Source organism: Gorilla gorilla, chromosome 13 (genome assembly GCF_029281585.2).
Source record: "Gorilla gorilla gorilla isolate KB3781 chromosome 13, NHGRI_mGorGor1-v2.1_pri, whole genome shotgun sequence".
Lineage (NCBI taxonomy): Eukaryota > Metazoa > Chordata > Mammalia > Primates > Hominidae > Gorilla > Gorilla gorilla.
In genome coordinates this window covers 31049852-31069346 of record NC_073237.2, presented here as the reverse complement: position 1 = coordinate 31069346, position 19495 = coordinate 31049852, and the positions used below count along the sequence as shown (strand labels likewise).

General features: G+C 46.7%; 1 protein-coding gene across 3 annotated transcripts in view; it reads left to right on the top strand.

The window, feature by feature from the left end:
- B4GALT1 (beta-1,4-galactosyltransferase 1) overlaps positions 1 to 9491 on the top strand; it is an 80899-nt gene extending 71408 nt beyond the window's left edge. For 2 of the 3 annotated variants that reach the window (XM_063696281.1, XM_004047921.5), the window contains one exon: positions 42 to 2976. In XM_063696281.1, the coding sequence (XP_063552351.1) occupies positions 42 to 174 (133 nt within the window). In that variant the 3' untranslated portion in view covers positions 175 to 2976. Of the gene's footprint in view, positions 1 to 41; positions 2977 to 8786 lie in introns of those variants that run through there. The other variant, XM_055351729.2, reaches the window with a different exon arrangement.
- Positions 9492 to 19495: the final 10004 nt, after the last annotated feature.

The window sequence follows — 19495 nt, the reverse complement described above, 5'->3', positions numbered from 1 at the left end:
TTTTGTTTTAAGACAATCTCCTTGTGCTCTTTTCCTTGTAGGTTTGACCGAATTGCACACACAAAGGAGACAATGCTCTCTGATGGTTTGAACTCACTCACCTACCAGGTGCTGGATGTACAGAGATACCCATTGTATACCCAAATCACAGTGGACGTCGGGACACCGAGCTAGCGTTTTGGTACACGGATAAGAGACCTGAAATTAGCCAGGGACCTCTGCTGTGTGTCTCTGCCAATCTGCTGGGCTGGTCCCTCTCATTTCTACCAGTCTGAGTGACAGGTCCCCTTCGCTCATCATTCAGATGGCTTTCCAGATGAGCAGGACGAGTGGGATATTTTGCCCCCAACTTGGCTCGGCATGTGACTTCTTAGCTCTGCAAGGTGTTTATGCCTTTGTGGGTTTCTTGATGTGTTCACAATGTCACCCCAGAGTCAGAACTGTACACATCCCAAAATTTGGTGGCCGTGGAACACATTCCCGGTGATAGAATTGCTAAATTGTTGTGAAATAGGTTAGAATTTTTCTTTAAATTATGGTTTTCTTATTCGTGAAAATTTGGAGAGTGCTGCTAAAATTGGATTGGTGTGATCTTTTTGGTAGTTGTAATTTAACAGAAAAACACAAAATTTCAACCATTCTTAATGTTACGTCCTCCCCCCACCCCCTTCTTTCAGTGGTATGCAACCACTGCAATCACTGTGCATATGTCTTTTCTTAGCAAAAGGATTTTAAAACTTGAGCCCTGGACCTTTTGTCCTATGTGTGTGGATTCCAGGGCAACTCTAGCAATCAGAGCAAAAGCCTTGGGTGTTCTCACATTCAGTGGCCTATCTCCAGATTGTCTGATTTCTGAATGTAAAGTTGTTGTGTTTTTTTTTTAATAGTAGTTTGTAGTATTTTAAAGAAAGAACAGATCGAGTTCTAATTATGATCTAGCTTGATTTTGTGTTGATCCAAATTTGCATAGCTGTTTAATGTTAAGTCATGACAATTTATTTTTCTTGGCATGCTATGTAAACTTGAATTTCCTATGTATTTTTATTGTGGTGTTTTAAATATGGGGAGGGGTATTGAGCATTTTTTAGGGAGAAAAATAAATATATGCTGTAGTGGCCACAAATAGGCCTATGATTTAGCTGGCAGGCCAGGTTTTCTCAAGAGCAAAATCACCCTCTGGCCCCTTGGCAGGTAAGGCCTCCTGGTCAGCATTATCCTGCCAGACCTCGGGGAAGATACCTGGGAGACAGAAGCCTCTGTACCTATTGTGCAGAACTCCCCACTTCCCCAACCCTCCCCAGGTGGGCAGGGCGGAGGGAGCCTCAGCCTCCTTAGACTGACCCCTCAGGCCCCTAGGCTGGGGGGTTGTAAATAACAGCAGTCAGGTTGTTTACCAGCCCTTTGCACCTCCCCAGGCAGAGGGAGCCTCCCTCAGAGGCTCTGCTAGCCACACTCCCTGGCCCACCCTATGTTACCAGTTCTTCTTCCTCCTTCCTCTTTTCCCCTGCCTTTCTCATTCCTTCCTTCCTCTCCCTTTTTGTTCCTTTGCCTCTTGCCTGTCCGCTAAAACTTGACTGTGGCACTCAGGGTCAAACAGACTATCCATTCCCCAGCATGAATGTGCCTTTTAATTAGTGATCTAGAAAGAAGTTCAGCCGAACCCACACCCCAACGCCCTCCCAAGAACTTCGGTGCCTAAAGCCTCCTGTTCCACCTCAGGTTTTCACAGGTGCTCCCACCCCAGTTGAGGCTCCCACCCACAGGGCTGTCTGTCACAAACCCACCTCTGTTGGGAGCTATTGAGCCACCTGGGATGAGATGGCACAAGGCACTTCCTACCACTGAGCGCCTTTGCCAGGTCCAGCCTGGGCTCAGGTTCCAAGACTCAGCTGCCTAATCCCAGGGTTGAGCCTTGTGCTCGTGACGGACCCCAAACCACTGCCCTCCTGGGTACCAGCCCTCAGTGTGGAGGCTGAGCTGGTGCCTGGCCCCAGTCTTATCTGTGCCTTTACTGCTTTGCGCATCTCAGATGCTAACTTGGTTCTTTTTCCAGAAGACTTTGTATTGGTTAAAAATTATTTTCCATTGCAGAAGCAGCTGGACTATGCAAAAAGTATTTCTCTGTCAGTTCCCCACTCTATACCAAGGATATTATTAAAACTAGAAATGACTGCATTGAGAGGGAGTTTTGGGAAATAAAAAGAATGAAAGCCTCTCTTTCTGTCCGCAGATCCTGACTTTTCCAAAGTGCCTTAAAAGAAATCAGACAAATGCCCTGAGTGGTAACTTCTGTGTTATTTTACTCTTAAAACCAAACTCTACCTTTTCTTGTTTTTTTTTTTTGTTTTTTTTTTTTTGTTTTTTTTTTGTTACCTTCTCATTCATGTCAAGTATGTGGTTCATTCTTAGAACCAAGGGAAATACTGCTCCCCCCATTTGCTGACGTAGTGCTCTCATGGGCTCACCTGGGCCCAAGGCACAGCCAGGGCACAGTTAGGCCTGGATGTTTGCCTGGTCCGTGAGATGCCACGGGTCCTGTTTCCTTACTGGGGATTTCAGGGCTGGGGGTTCAGGGAGCATTTCCTTTTCCTGGGAGTTATGACCGCGAAGTTGTCATGTGCCGTGCCCTTTTCTGTTTCTGTGTATCCTATTGCTGGTGACTCTGTGTGAACTGGCCTTTGGGAAAGATCGGAGAGGGCAGAGGTGGCACAGGACGGTAAAGGAGATGCTGTGCTGGCCTTCAGCCCGGACAGGGTCTCTGCTGACTGCCAGGGGCGGGGGCTCTGCATAGCCAGGATGACGGCTTTCATGTCCCAGAAACCTGTTGTGCTGTGTATTTTGATTTCCTGTGTATGCAAATATGTGTATTTACCATTGTGTAGGGGGCTGTGTCTGATCTTGGTGTTCAAAACAGAACTGTATTTTTGCCTTTAAAATTAAATAATATAACGTGAATAAATGACCCTATCTTTGTAACTGCAGGTGGTTTCTGTTTGCCAGGTGTAAGGGTTGTCATGGCTGTGGGATGGGGTGGGGACAGGGTCATTCCCTGGTCTGTGACCCATACAAATACACATGCCTCCCTGGAATCAGACATTTCCCCATCTGAACTTCATTCTCTTATCTGTAAAGTGGGAATAATAACACATAGGGACTTTTTTGAGGCTTAAAAGTGACGATATATGTAAAACAATGACTAATGCCTCACAAGTACTCACTACATAGTAGCTAGTGCCATTTCAAAGTAGAATTTTTTTCCCCTAGCAGTTCTCGGGCCACATTCTGCTATTTTCAACAGATACCAGGATCATTCAGATGTAGATCTCAGGGCCGTTTGCACCAGGTGCTCACAGTGTAACTTGAAGGGAATTATCCAAAATGAGGTTTCTTGTCAGTCTCAGGAAATGTAACCATAAGCTCTAAAGGGTCTTAGTTTTTACCCAGGTGCCTCCTCCTTGGTGGCCCTGGGTCAGGCTGGTTGGATTGAATTGGCACTCCTGAAGAAGGGCCACAGGAAACCAGTGAGCAAGAGAGCCACCCTTGGCAGGGAGCTGCAGGCCCTGCCTGCATGTCACTGCTGGAGGGATCCCTGGTGACCTCAGGCCTGTGCAAAGGTGGCCTGGGGTTCAGATCTGGCCTTCAAACAGGACAACTCTGGTCCTTTGGACAAAATGCTGCCCTAGAGGGTCTGACAAAATTAAAAACAAACAAAAAAAAACCTGTTTCTTTCCTTCTCACACACCACCACTCACAACACTTCAGTTCTGCCCCCAGATATGTAGGGATTTCTCCCCACCAACAAGCAGTTTTCTAGTGGACACTAGCTGGGTGTCCTACAATTTAACTCAATTCTGACACTGTCTGCCTGGAGATAGCAACGGATCCCACAGGTTGAGGGCTCAGTCTCACAAGACTGCCTCCACTGCAGATGCCAGTCACAAGTAGTTGGTTGTGACCTATGCTTTACAAAAATGTTTTTTGGATACAGGGCCTTGGTGTGTCACCCAGGCTGGCCTCAAACTCCTGGGCTCACGCAATCCTCCCGCCACAACTTAGAAGTAGCTGAGCTGCAGGCTTATACCACTCACCCAGCTATAGTTGTGACCTATACTTCTGACCAACCAGCTATAAATTGGGGTTTCTATGAGCCTCTTCTTGGGTTTAATTTGCTAGGTCAGCTTACAGAACTCAGTGTAACACTTAACATTTACTGGTCTTATTGTAAGTGATATTAGAAAGGATACCGATGAAGAACCGGATGGAGAGATGCATAGGGCAAGGCATGGGGGAGGGGGAGAGAAGCTTCCATGCCCTCTCCAGGGGCTCCACCCTCCAGACACATCCACGTGTTCCGCTATCTGGAAGCTCATCTGACCCTGTCCTTCTGGTTTTTATGGAAGCTTCATCACATAGGCCTGATAGATTACATCATCGGCCATTGCCAGTCAGCTCAACCTTCAGCCCTTTTCCCCTTCCTGAAGGATGGGAGTGGGACTGAAAGTGCCAACCTTCTCATCATGGCTTGGTCTTTCTGGTGACCAGTCCCCATCCAGGAGTTCACTGAGAATCATTTCATTAAAACAAAAGACGTTCCTGTCACCCGGGAAATTCCAAGGGATTAGAAGTTCTGTCAGGAACCAAGGTCAAGCACCAAATATTAGAACAAAAGATTCTCCTATTGCTCAGGAAATTATAAGAGTTTTAGGGGCTCTGTACCAGGAACCCAGCGCAGAGGCCAAATATATATATTTTATTATCTCACAGTGCCACACAGGACTTTGCAAGCTGTCAGGTCTGAGTGAGATGGAGCACACAGTGAAAGGTTAAGTTCACCCCTTCACTGGTGTGCTCCACTTCACTGAGACACATATCCACACAGACACACAGAGACACATCCACCCAGACGCACGCATCCACCCACACACCTCCACACATGCCTACACACTAACATGCATAACACAGCTGACATATGCCTATGAGAGGTCAGAATACCTGGATTCAAATCCTGCCACTGCCTCTTATTCTGTGACCATGAGCAAATGACTTGGCCTCTCTGTGCCTCAGTTTCTCACAAAATGCCTTTCAGAATTTTGTTTTTTTTTTTTTAGAGACAGAGTTTCAATATGTTGACCAGGCTGGTCTCAAACTCCCAGCTTCAAGCAATCCTCTTGCCTCAGTCTCCCAAAGTGCTGGGATTGCAGGTGTGACCCACTGCACCTGGCCCCTAGTTTTTCTATTATTTGTTTATTTTTTAGAGACAGGGATCTCACTATGTTGCCCAGGCTGGATTCAAACTCCTGGGCTTAAGTAATCCTGCCTCAGTTTCTGGTTCTGTGTAATGGGAGTTATAACAGAACCTATTTCATAGGGCTGTTATGAAGATTAAGTGAGTTAATACCGTACTTACGAAGCACTTAGAACATGCCTGGCTCATAATAAGCACGACAAGTGTTATGCTTGTTTAATTGTTTGAAATTCACGTGGGCATATGTGTTGACATATACAGACTGCCATGTACATATTGCACAGATATACATAGGCACACACTCAGGTGCTGGGGATCTTCCCTTTTGCTCTTCTGGGGCACACGTCTTGAACTTTGCTATGTGGCAGCTGGGTGAGTAAACCTCAGGGCGAGTGACTGCTGCTATTCTGGAGACACCCAGGACCTCACCAACAGTGTTTCCCCCACCCTTCCACGCCCCACCTGAGTGAAGGTGTTTAGGATGGCAGCCTTCGGGAGGGAGAGAGGTTGAACCCCCTCCCCATGGGCTCCAAGGGACCAGGGAGGGAGGAAGGAGGAAGAGGGCCAAGGACAGGCTCCTAGGCTCAGCCATTTCCTCGAGAAATGCTCTGTTTCTAGTCTCACACAGGACCCAGAACAACCAAGTCTGAGCCAAGCAGAGCCCCTTAATCATGAGAGTAATCACCAGATCCCCCACATACCACCTCTTTTCCATGGGAGAACGTGGCCCAGGTGCCAAATCACTGGCCTACAGCTGTTCTTTGGAGGCAGGGCCAAGGGGCCCAAGGGGCCCAAGGAGGCGGCTGCCCCTGGGGGTGAATGAGTGGCACCTCCCTGGGCGAGACATGTTTGCTGCTCTTGACTGAGGCCAGCTGTGTGGGGGTGGGGGGAGAGGGGAGGGAATGAGGATGATCACATTGACCACATTCTGAAGGTTACCAAGTTTCCGCCACATATCCAGGCTCCTTCCCTCTTGTTTCTTCCAGGAGGTGGGATTTCAGACATTCCTAAGGGCTGGTTTCTTCTTAGAACTGGAACTTCTTACCATGCCAGAAAGGAAATGAGGTTTGTCTGGCTGAGCCGGTCATGGCAGGCAAGCCTCATTTCCGTCTTTGGCAGTGTCCCCAGGCAGGGAACGTGGCTACTGCCTTTTTCTGGGCTTCAGGACCTGTACCCAGGCTGTGAGGCAGAGGAACTCCAGGTGCAGAGGAGGTTGTTACAAGTGACAGGGTCAATAGACTGGAAACCAGAGGAACATGGCACCCCAAGGACATTTGCCCTGCAGCGAGATGTGTTCCAGGGTCACCAAGAGTAGAGACAGGGCACAATGATGTCACGGTGTATTTGGGGAGAGTGAGTGCCAGGTCACCAGGCAGGGAGCCTGGAAAGACAAGCCAGGAGGAAGCCATACAATGACCATTATGTGTGGCTGTCTCTGACTCCCCACTTGCTGTGTGACGCTGGGCAAGTTGGTTCCCCTCTCTGTGTCTCTGTGTCTTCTGTAGGAAGTGCCCTGCTGTTGACTTTTCCTCTTGCCCTGCGACTAACCTTCTCTGTCTTCTTGAGGGAAGTCCATTTATTTCTGGGTCATCATTTGTAAAAGCAGCAGGATCACCCCTTCCTGCTCTCCTCCCTCCCTGCCTCCCGCCCAGGGCTTCCTGGAGCATCACGGGGTAAGCTATTAAAGTTCTACCTGGTGAGGGAGGGCTGGCATGGCGTTGGAGACATCTCCCTCTTGTGCCCAATGCCATCCACGCTCCATTGCTGTCCCTCAGAAGTGCTTCTTTGTCTCCATCCTTCCTCTCACCCGCTCTTCCTTAACTTCCAAAACTCAGGCTTCTTGATCATCCCCTACCAAGCTCAGCAGGGTCAAGAGTACCCAGGGGCCTGAGGGAGAAGCACAGGGATGCGGACAGGGCGGCTGTGCCTCTGCTCAGCTCCCAGGAGTAAGAGATAGGGTTAAGAGGAGTGTGGGAGCCAACTCCCTACCCAGGCTTCTTTCAGCTGGGCCATCTGTCCTTTGACAAAGGGATCTAGGATTTCCTGACCTTAAGAAGGCTCCCAGTGGAAATGCAAATAAAAACCACAAAGAGATACACCAATTTGGATGGTTATTATTTTAAAAACCAGAAACACAAAATAAGTGTTGGCAAAGATACGCAGAAATTGGATCCGATGTTAGTCACTGTTGATTCAGGGTAAAAGAAAAGAAGAAATTGGAATACTTGTGCGTTGCTGGTAGGAATGTAAAATGGTGGAACCCCTATGGAAAATGGTATGGAAATTCCTCCAAAAATTAAACATGGAATTACCAAAGGATGCAACAAGTCCAGTTTTAGCTATATACCCAAAAGAAATAAAAAACAGGAGCCTGAGCAGATACCAGTTCCTAGCACTATTATTCACAGTAGCCAAAAAAAAAAAAAAAAAAAAAACCCACGAGTCCATTGATGGATAAACAAAAGGCAGTATATACATACAATGGAATATCCGTCAGCCTTAAAAGGGGAGGAAATTCTGACATATACTACAACTCGGATGAACCTTGAAGATATTATGCTAACCGAAATAAGTCAGTCACAAAAGGACAAATATCATATGATTGCACTTAGACGAGTCAGCTAAAATAGTCAAACTCACAAAGACAGAAGGCAGAATGGTGGTTGTCAGGGGCATGGGGAAGGGAAGGGGAATGGGGAGTTATTGTTTAATGAGTACAGAGTTTTAGTTGGGGAAGATGAAAAAGTTCTGGACATGGATGGTGGTGGTGCAACAATATGAATGTACTTAATGCCACAGAACTTTACATTGGCACTCTGCCCCCGATGACTGACTTTTCAGTTGCTACCTGTTCCCATTTAAAAATGGTTAAAATGGGCCGGCTTGGTGGCTCATGTCTGTAATCCTAGCAGTTTGGGAGGCTGAGGCAGGAGGATCACCTGAGGTTGGGAGTTCGAGACCAGCCTGACCAACATGGAGAAACCCTGTCTCTACTAACAATACAAAATTAGCCAGGCGTGGTGGTGCATTCCTGTAATCCCAGCTACTAGGGAGGCTGAGGCAGGAGAATCGCTTGAACCTGGAAGGCGGAGGTTGTGGTGAGCCGAGATTGGGCCATTGCATTCCAGCCTGGGCAACAAGAGTGAAACTCCGTCCCAAAAAAAATAAATAAATAAATAAATAAGGTTAAAATATAGAGGCCGGGTGCAGTGAGTGGCTCACGCCAGTAATCCCAGCACTTTGGGAGGCCAAGGTGGGCGGATCACTTGAGGTCAGGAGTTTGAGACCAGCCTGGCCAACACAGTGAAACCCCATCTCTACTAAAAATACAAAAATTAGCTGGGCGTGGTGGCACATGCCTGTAATCCCAGGCACTCAGGAGGCTGAGGCAGGAGAATTGCTTGAACCCAAGAGGTGGAAGTTGCAGTTCACTTACTTAGCACGTCACTGCACTCCAGCCTGAGCAACAGAGTGAGACTGTCTCAAAAAAAAAAAAAAAAGATAAATTGATGCATTTTCTGTTATGTGTATTTTACCACAGTATGAAAAAATAAGAAGACTCCTGTGGTGAAGGCTTCGCCTGGTCCGTTCTGCTCTGGAGGTGGCAGCGCATGGTGGTTAGTCCCAGCATCTTCCTGGAGATTTGAGCGTGAGACGTGCTGGCTGTGTGGGCTGTGCCACCTGAGGAGGATTGGCCAGTCATAAGGACTCAGCCTGGTTGCTGAATCCAGCTGGGGACCTTGCCCCCAGTGACTGGCTTTTCAGCGGCTACCTGTTCTCAAGACAAATGCTGTCCTCCCCTAAGGAGTCTGGGCTGTGGCAAAGCTATGACATAGGTACAACCGTCCTTTTGCCAGGTGGGGCTTAGGTGGAGAAGTTGAAGCCTGGACTCAGTCAAGATCTCAGGACTGAGAGCAAGGAGCCCCTTACTCCTAGGGTGCCCACTTGGTTCCCACTGACTGTTGGTGGAAACTAGGGGCTGAGCTGGAGGCTTTTTAGAGGAAGAAATGACAAGCTGGGGGCTGGATTATCCCTGGGGGTGAAAATGGAGTCAGCTAGATAGGTTATGTCTTGAAGGAGAGGAGGGTCCCCTGGTGTCAGGAAGGAGAGCCTGAACTCCATGTTAGACCCTGGATTGGAGAGCGGGCAGGACACTTGGGAGAGACAGGACTTGGTACTGGTGAGGGTACTACCACACCCATTCTGGGAGTGGACTATAGAGAAATAAATCTTAAAAGTGGACCTATCTTTTGACCTCACAAGTCAACTTCTAAGAATTCATCCTAAGAAAACAAAGTCACACCCCAAGATGTATGTGCGTCAGTGTTCGCCCTAGTGCTGTTTGTAGCCCTGGAAAATGAGAAGCCACCATCAACAGGGACTGTGCTTAGTAAAATGAAGTACATCCAAACAATCAAGTACTATGCAACCACTGAGAATGATGAAGTGGATCTATATTTATCGATTGGAAAGAGGCCTAAGGAAACAAAGGAAACTACAGAATGGTCTTTCCATATGAGGCAGGGAAATGTATGAATAATTTAGTGCAGAAATTACTCTGTAATTGTTTCTGGGAGCAGATGCAGATGCATGAGCAAAAAATTGAAGATGATTTTCCTTCTCTACATAGCCTGGGGCCAGGCACCTGTTCTAAGCGTCCCCGCCCCACCCTGGGCTGAGGCCTTTGTTCAGAATGTTGGCCCTGTTGAGAGGACATGCTGGGTTGTCTTCTGGGAGGAGTTGCATTCCCGATAAGTCCCCCAGTCTTGGAAGGGCGATGCAGGGTTCCTCCCCTGGGGGAATGGTGGAGGCCTGAACCCTGTTCACAGGTGGTGGGATATGGCATGGCTGTAGGAAGGTCTGAGAAGGCAGAACGGGAGCTCAACACAGGCTGGGGGGGGCTTCTGGCAATTCTGTCAGGTTTAGAAAAATAGTTACGACATTTCTTGCCACTCTTTTGTGAGGGCAATTGAACTGTCAAGCCTCAAGACACTAAAGAATGGAAAGAATGCGGTAGGAGAGGAACACTGTCTTGGCTCTGGAGGGGCGAGATTCGCCTCTTGTGCCTGATCAGAGCTCGACAAGGGGGACCCCTTTTCTAGTAGATCTTTGACTCCAGAATCTAGGAGCCCTGTTGCAGAGGGAGGCCCTGACATCTGGATTTTGACACAGACCTGAGCCTGGAGCTGTTGGAAACTCATTTCTGGGACAGATGTGGAATGCTGGACAATCAAACGTCGCCGGGGCCTTTGGAGTGCTCCCTGTGTCCTGTTGCGGTGGCCGCAGTGACTTTGGTCTCCCCTGATGACAGAAGCACAGGAGAAAGGCCAGCTCCATGGCCCAGTTCTTAGTTCCCACCTTCCTCCAAGGCGGGCCTGTGGGGCAGGGAGGGTGCAGGTGGACTCGTGCACCCCTCACCCGTGTTCACCCTCCATGAGCACACTCGGCGCTTTCCCATGTACCGTGTGTTGCTCCTTACAATAATCCCAGCATGGGAAACTTAGGCTCAGGGAGCTCACATGACTTGCACAAGGTCACACAGAGTTTGGGTCTGACACAGATCTCCTGAGTCCCAGGCTAGGGCTCTGGCCACTGGACCATGACCCAGCTCCTCATCCACACAGTGTGGGAGCAGGGCGACGGAGGCTGTGAGGTGCCTTGCCCCAGCCAGGGAAGCTGTGGCCTCAGCAGCACTGCCGAGAGAAGTACAGCCTGGATCCAGGGCTGGAGCCAAGAGCACCTTTGGGATGAGATTGTTTGTGTTTTGTTTTGTTTTCCCTTTACTGTTTTAGAGGACTTAGGAACCTAGTAAACTTGACAGCGACAGTTCCGTATACCAGGGGCATTGCATTGGTGTCACCACGGTCTGGGAGATGTACAGGAATGGTTAACACTGAAACAATCCATGAGGATGCAAGGAGGCCTGAGGCGTGGGGAAGAGGGAAGAAGGGAGACTCCTGAGGGCTGGGGATGCAAGTGGACCTGAAGACATGGGGTTTTCTGCTCTGAAGCATCACTCTGGGCAGCAACAACCAGTTCCTGCTTCATGGACAACACAGCTTCTTAATCCTCCTGGACCTGCCCTGCCTGGGCCAACACCTGGTGCTCAGGAGGGCTCAGCACAGTGTCTGTCTCAAGACTGTGGGGACCCAGAAGTCCAGGTGGAGACCTAGGATTCCCCAATAAGGCCTAGATACCTGCTTAGTTCTCCCTTTCTCTTCTGGGCACCTTTCCTCCCCGACTGTACACCCTCTTCCCAAAGGAGGGCAATTGCCACACTATTCCAAGACCCCCTGTAAGTTCTCAGCCAAAGGCATTTTCCTAAGCGAAGCCAGGGGCTGTGGTTTGTTTTGATGACAAGCTGAATCAAGACTGCTAAAAAGCAGGCTGTTGGGTTTAACTTCATCAACTCCAAGCCTCAATGATTTGTGTTCCATGTGGTTTGCTCTGGATAGACACTGACCTAGTGACAATGAGACTACGGAACGGGGAGAGAAGAATTGCATGCTGAGGACAGGCGAAATCTCCCCCGTGAACAATTTGTCTGTTGGGCATGACATCTCATATGTCAGCTTGGGCCATTCCTACCAGCCTGGAATGCTCTGTGTCTGACTCAGATGCTGTATGTGTCTCAAGGGCGCTGGGCTTGGTGGCCTCTGTGAGTTTGGCTGGCAGATCTTGGCCCTGCTGGCTCCCAGGGTCCATGGGCACTCTTCCTGTCTTGGGTCTACCCTGTCGTGCAGGTTCACTGCCCACAACCTCCAGGAGACTGTTCCAAGGGTTTTCTTTGTGGGAGACAAGGCCTGCCAGGCCTTTCCCTGGCCCCTCTCCAACCCTGATGTCAGTACACTTCCTAGCATACTGCTGGGAATGCCTCAATTTGGGGGAGTGCAATTAGTTGAGGGAACTGAGGAAGTGCTATACTGGGAGTCTAGGGTTGACTCCTGGGTGACCAAGGCCAGAATGTCAAAGGCGTTTGAACCAGAGCAACTCCATCTTGAATTGGGGCTGGGTGAAATAAGGCTGAAACCTACTGGGCTGCATTCCCAGAAGGTTAGGCATTCTTAGTCACAGGATGAGACTGAAGGTTGGCATAGGATACAGGTCACAGACCAGGCGTGGTGGCTCACACCTGTAATCCCAGCACTCTGGGAGGCCGAGGCGGGCGGATCACCGGAGGTTAGGAGTTTGAGACCGGTCTGGCCAACATGGCAAAACGCCGTCTCTACTAAAAATACAAAAATTAGGCACGGTGGTAGGCGCCTGTAATACCAGCTACTCGGGAGGCTGAGACAGGAGAATCGCTTGAACCTGGGAGGTGGAGTTTGCAGTGAGCCAAGATTACACCATTGCACTCCGGCCTGGGCAACAAGAGTGAAACTCCATCTCAAAAAAAAAAAAGATACAGGTCACAAAAACCCTGCTGATAAAACAGGATGCTGTAAAGAAGCCAACCAAAACCCACCAAAACCAAGATGGTGATGAAAGTGACCTCTGGTGTCCTCACCACTCACTATATGCTAATTATAATGCATTAGCATGCTAAAAGACACTCCCATTCCCATCAGTGCCACGACAGTTTAAAAATGCCATGGCAATGTCTGGAAGTTACCCTATATGGTCTAAAAAGGGGAGGAACCCTCAGTTCTGGGGGAAATCCCCACCCCTTTCCCAGAAAACTCATGAATAATTCACCTCTTGTTTAGCATATAATCAAGAAATAACTATAAGTATACTCAGTCAAGCAGCCCACACCGCTGTTCTGCCAGTGGAATAGCCTTCTTTTATTCTTCTGCTTTTTTTTTTTTTTTTTTTATTATACTTTAAGTTTTAGGGTACATGTGCACATTGTGCAGGTTAGTTACATATGTATACATGTGCCATGCTGGTGTGCTGCACCCACTAACTCGTCATCTAGCATTAGGTATATCTCCCAATGCTATCCCTCCCCCCTCCCCCCACCCCACAACAGTCCCCAGAGTGTGATATTCCCCTTCCTGTGTCCATGTGATCTCATTGTTCAATTCCCACCTATGAGTGAGAATATGCGGTGTTTGGCTTTCTTAATAAACTTGCTTTCGTTTTACTCCGTGGACTTGCCCCAAGTTCTTTCTTGCACAAGATCCAAGAACCCTTTCTTGGGGTCTAGATTGGGATCCTTTTCTGTAACAAGATCATCTCTCTAGTCCCCATCTGGAAACGGGGTCAGGAGGCTACGAGGGCCTTTCAAATCTGCCATTTTGTATTTCTAAGAAAACTCTTCAGTTACTGCTAGGGTGCTAAAGACAGGACTCTCATCCTCCCTCAAGGTCTCAAAACGAGAAACAAAGGTCTACTTTGTCAATCCAGGAAACTAGGGAAAGGAGGAATGGAGGAAGGGCAGTCCCTGGTAGTTCCAAGGGATCCCCCAGGGCATGGCCAAGAGGCCAAAGGGAACTAGGCCTCCTCTGCGTGTTTTCCTGGAAGGCTCTACTGCTTTTCCTTCTTCAGCTGGCTTCTACCCCTGAACCAAAGCCACAAAAACACAAAGTTCAGCTTAAAAAGTAAAACACAAAACTTGTCCCAAGAGTCTCTGGTGACCTAGTTCTGGTGACCAAATTCTGGCCTGAGGCTGACCCCAAGGGAACCTCAGAGCATCAGCCTCTCACAGCGCCCTGGGGGTATTCAGTCCTGAGTACCTGGGCTGTAAGGCCAGCCCCCTGCTGAAGTCCCCCTTGCCAGAGTCAACCAGAGGGCCACTCTTTTTCAAAGGGACTTGGTGGTCAGGTGCCAGCTGTACTTTACCAGAGAGGAGGGGAACCCAGTAGGAGCTTTAGGGCTATGGGCCAAGGAGACCCTGCCAACCTGGAAGGCAGTAATCATCTCCTCCGCAGGTATTCACAACATTTACTGGGTCACAGAGCACCTCCATAGCTTGGGAGACCTGTTGCTCACCACAGCTTTGGGACGTGACATGGTGGTTGGCCAAATGTAAAGAGTATGGACTTTAGAGCCAGATACGTTTGGGTTTAAAGACTTGGCTTCAGGCCGGGCATGATGGCTCATGCCTGTAATTCCAGCATTTTGGGAGGCCGAGGCAGGCAGATCACCTGAGGTCAGGAGTTCGAGACCAGTGTGGCCAACTTGTTGAAACCCTGTCTGTCCTAAAAATACAAAAATTAGCCGGGCGTGGACTCTATCTCAAGACAAATAAAAAAATAATAAAGACTTGGCTTCACCACATAGTCACTGGGGAACTGTAGGCAAATTGCTTTTTTGTGGACATCCACAATTATCCCAGTACTGTTTATTGAAAAGCTGTTGTCCTTTCCCCACTGTACTTCAATGCCACCTTGGTCATAAAGCAACTGTCCTTTCCTGTGAGGGTCTGTCCCTGGACTCTATTCTAGTTCATGGCTTTATTTATCTATCATTGTCCCACTACCATACTGTACCTTTTTACTGAAACTTGTTCTTTTTTTATTGAGTGTCTTGGCTCTTGCATTTCCATAAGAACTTTACAATCAGCCTCTCAAGAGCCACCAAAAAACCCCACCATAATCACCCCACTTTTTGAGATATTGATTGAAATGCTGGTAAGTTTATGGATCACTATAAGAGACCTGATATCTTTAAAACATCGAACCTTCAACGTATAAACAAGATAGAATCCTCTTTTGGTTTAGGTCTTCTTTCATTTCTTCACAGGGATCTTATACATTTTTATTATTTTTTCCCAGGTATTGTATATATTTTTACTCTTTTTTATTTTTTGAGACAGAGTCTTGCTCTGTCGTCCAGCGGGGAGTACAGTGGCATGATCTCGGCTCACCGCAACCTCTGCCTCCCAGGCCCAAGTGATTCTCCCACCTCAGCCTCCTGAGTACCTGGAACTACAGGCACGTGCAACCATGCCTGGCTATTTTTTTCTATTTTCTGTGGATACAGGCTTTCACCATGTTGCTCAGGCTGGTCTCGAACTCCTGGGCTCAAGTGATCCACCTGCCTTAGCTTCCCAAAGTGCTGGGATTATAGCCGTAAGCCATCGCGCCCAGTCTATTTTCACTATTTTTAAATAAATGATAGCCTTTTGAAACATATTTTTCTTTTGTTGCTCATATATGTAAACACAATTTTCGTATATTGACTTTGTATTCAGTAACCTTGATAACTAATTCTAATAATTTTCTCCACATTCATTTGGATTTTCTAAGTATCTTCTACGAAGATTTCCTGTCATCTTTAAATGTTTCTTCCGGCCGGGCGTGGTGGCTCACGCCTGTAATCCCAGCACTTTGGGAGGCCAAGGTGAATAGATCGCTTGAGCTCAGGAGTTTGAGACCAGTCTGGGCAACATGGCGAAACCCCACCTCTACTAAAAATACAAAAATTAGCCACGGATGGTGGCACGCGCCTGTAGTCCCAGCTACTTGGGAGGCTGAAGCAGGACAATCACTTGAACCCGGGAGGCGGAATTTGTGGCGGGCCGAGATCGCACCACTGCACTCCAGCCTGGGCAACAGAGCAAGAATCCATCTCAAAAAAAAAAAAAAAAAAATGTTTCTTCCTTTCCAATCTCAAAGCTTTTATTTCGTACCTTCCTGTGCTGTCTAGGACTTTCACTACAATGTTGAATAGCGGTAGTAGAGAGGTATTTTCATTTATTCTAAGTCTAGATCTCTAAAGGAAAACTAAAGTTGCACCATTAAGAAGGGTATTTGATATAGTTAAGAATGATAGTTGAAGGCCGGGCACGGTGGCTCACGCCTGTAATCCCAGCACTTTGGGAGGCCGAGGCAGGTGGATCACCTGAGGTCGGGAGTTCGAGGCTAGCCTGACCAACATGGAGAAAACCCGTCTCTACTAAAAATACAAAAAAATCAGCCAGATGTGGTGGTGCATGCCTGTAATCCCAGCTACTCGGGAGGCTGAGGCAGGAGAATCACTTGAACCCAGGAGGCAGAGGTTGTGGTGAGCCAAGATCATACCATTGCACTCCAGACTGGGCAACAAGAGTGAAACTCCATCTCAAAAAAAAAATGATATTTGATATAGTTTTATGTAGACTTTCATTATACTAAGAAAATTCCCTTCTATTCCTTGTTTGGTAAGAGTTAAGTTTTTTGTTTTGTATTGTTTTGGTTTAATCATGAATGGATGTTGAATTTTATTAAATGCTTTTTGGCATCTATTAAAATGATCACATGATTTTTCTCCCTTATTCTGTTAATGGGGTAGATTTCTTGGATTGGTTTTCAAGCGTTAAGCCAAACTTGCATTCCTAGAATAGAAACAATTTATTCATTATGTAGTGACCTTTTTATCTATAGCAAGATTTGGTTGGCTAATCTATTTAGGATTTTTACATCTATGTTCATGACCAAAATTAGTAGGTAATTTTCCTTACTCATAATATCCTCCTTAGATTTTCATATCGCTGAAAAAGTCTTTTTCCTTTTTATTTCAATCTCATAATTATGTTCAAAGGAAAAAGTTTTGTGGCCAAGCACACTGGCTCATTTCTATAATCCCAGCACTTTGGGAGGCCGAGGCAGGAGGATCATTTGAGCCAGGAGTTTGAGGCTGCAATGAGCCATGATCACACCACTGCACTCCAGCCTGGGTGACAGAATGAGAAGACCCCGTCTAAAAGGGGTCAGCAATGGTAGCTCAGGCCTGTAATCCCAGCACTTTGGGAGGCCGAGGTGAGCAGATCACTTGAGGTCACGAGTTCTAGACCAGCCTGGCCAACATGGTGAAACTCTGTCTCTACTAAAAATGTCTCTCTCAAAAGATCTTATTGTACTATGCTTACCTATTTTCAGATTGCAGTTGACCATGGGTTAATGAAACCATGGAAAAGGAGACTGTGGATAAGAGGGGGACTACTGTAGTCAGAATTTTAGGGGACAGTGTTCTGTGTATGTCTCTTAGGTCAAAGTTGTTAATTGTATTGTTCAAATCTTCTATTTCATTAATGAATTTTTTTTTTTTTTTTTTTTTTTTTGAGATGGAGTCTCACTCTGTTTCCCAGGCTGGAATGCAGTGGCGCAATCTCGGCTGACTGCAAGCTCCGCCTCCCGGGTTCACGCCATTCTCCTGCCTCAGCCTCCCGAGTAGCTGGGACAACAGGCACCTGCCACCACGCCCGGCTAATTTTTTGTATTTTTAGTAGAGACGGCGTTTCACTGTGTTAGCCACGATGGTCTCGAATTCCTGACCTCATGATCTGCCCGTCTCAGCCTCCCAAAGTGCTGGGATTACAGGCGTGAGCCACCATGACCGGCCCTACCTTAATGAATTTTGAAATCAAATCTTCTATACTCTTTGCTTGTTGAAAATTTCCCACTAGGCTTGTAGCTTTTCATATTTGTCTTTGTAGTTCTATCAGTTCTTACGTCTTGTGCTTTGAGACTATGTTATTAGAGATTTAGCAATTTAGGATTGTTGTATCTTCTGGGTTTAAGACTTTTTGGCCGGGCGCAGTGGCTCTCAGCTGTAATGCCAGCCCTTTGGGAGGCAGAGGTGGGCGGATCGCCTGAGGTCAGGAGTTTGAGACTAGCCTGGCCAACATGGGGAAACCCCATCTCTACTAAAACTACAAAAATTAGCCAGGCAATGGTGCTACATGCCTGTAATCCCAGGTACTCGGGAGGCTGAGGCAGGGGAATTGCTTGAACCCGGGAGGCAGAGGTTGCAGTGAGCTGAGATCGTGACACTGCACTCCAGCCTAGGCAACAGAGTGATACTGGGTCTCAAAAAAAAAAAAAAAAAAGAATTTTTGCCTTAAAGTAAATTTTATCTAGGAATTGTATAGTGGTGATGGCTGCATAATATTGTGAACATACTGAAAAAAAAATTGAATTATATACTTTAAAAGGAAGGAGGAAACCAACCTTTTATTTTTTATATATATATATACACACTATATATATACACATATATATATACACATATATATACATATATATATACACATATATATACACACCTATATATATATAATACAGCTATATCAGCTTTCTTTTAGAGTCTTCCAATTTTATATTTCTCAGTCCTTTTACTGTATCCTTTTTTCCATATCCTTATGCCTTACCTGTATCCTTATGCCTTACTGTATCCTTATGCCTTACCTCTGTCTCTGGTAAACAGCATGTTGTTTGTTTTTTAAACCTGTCTACTAATCCTTGTATTTTAACTGGAGAATTTCTTTTCCATTTATATTCACTGTAACTATTGGTATATTTCAGTCTGAATCTATAATTTTATTAAGTTCTTTCTTTCTGTCTTTTTTTTTTTTTTTGAGACGGAGTCTTGCTCTGTTGCCCAGGCTGGAGAGCAGTGGCGTGATCTTGGCTCACTGCAACCTCTGCCTCCCAGGTTCAAGCTATTCTCTGGCCTCAGCCTCCCAAGGTAGCTGGGATTACAGGCGCATGCCACCACGCCCGGCTAATTTTTGTATTTTTAGTACAGACGGAGTTTCACCATGTTGGCTAGGCTGGTCTTGAGCTCCTGACCTCACGATCCACCTGCCTCGACCTTCCAAAGTGCTGGATTACAGGCGTAAGCCACCGCCCCCAGCCCTAAATGCTTTCTATTTATCTCCTCAGTCATCCTCAGTCATCATCAGTGGCTTTGACGTGAGAAGACTTTGTGGAATGGTAGAGAGGAAAGTCATATTGGAATAGGGTGGGAGTGAACAGATTGAGGGAGCAGAAATAGCATTTTGGGGGCAACTCTTTCTAGAAGTTTCGCTATGAAGGAAAGCAGAGAAATGAGGTGGAGTATGAAAAGAAATAATAGGCCAAGGAAGAATTTTAAGAGTGAGAGATACCAGAGCATGTTTGTATGCTGAAAGAGCACTCTTTATGTGCTCTATATTCCCTTTTCTCTCCTTTCTTGCCTTCTTTTGAATTGATAATATATTTTTAACTTTTCTACATTTTTTCTCTACTGGCTTGGAAATTATGCACCCTTTCACTATTCTTTTAGTGATACTACAGGGATTACTATATCCACCCTTGACTTATTTAAGTCTAATAGGAATTTATCTTCTTCCAGGATAGTGCAAGAACCTTGGAACACTTTTACTCCATTTACTGTCTTGGCTTTTACGCATTGTTATACATTTTAATTTCATTTTCAACCTCATGTTATTATTATTGCTTTATACAGCCAGCATCAATTCAGGTTTATAAACATATTTACCATCTTCATTGTTTTTCATTCTTTTCTGCATTTGCAAGCTTTTTTCTTTTTTGAGACGGAGTC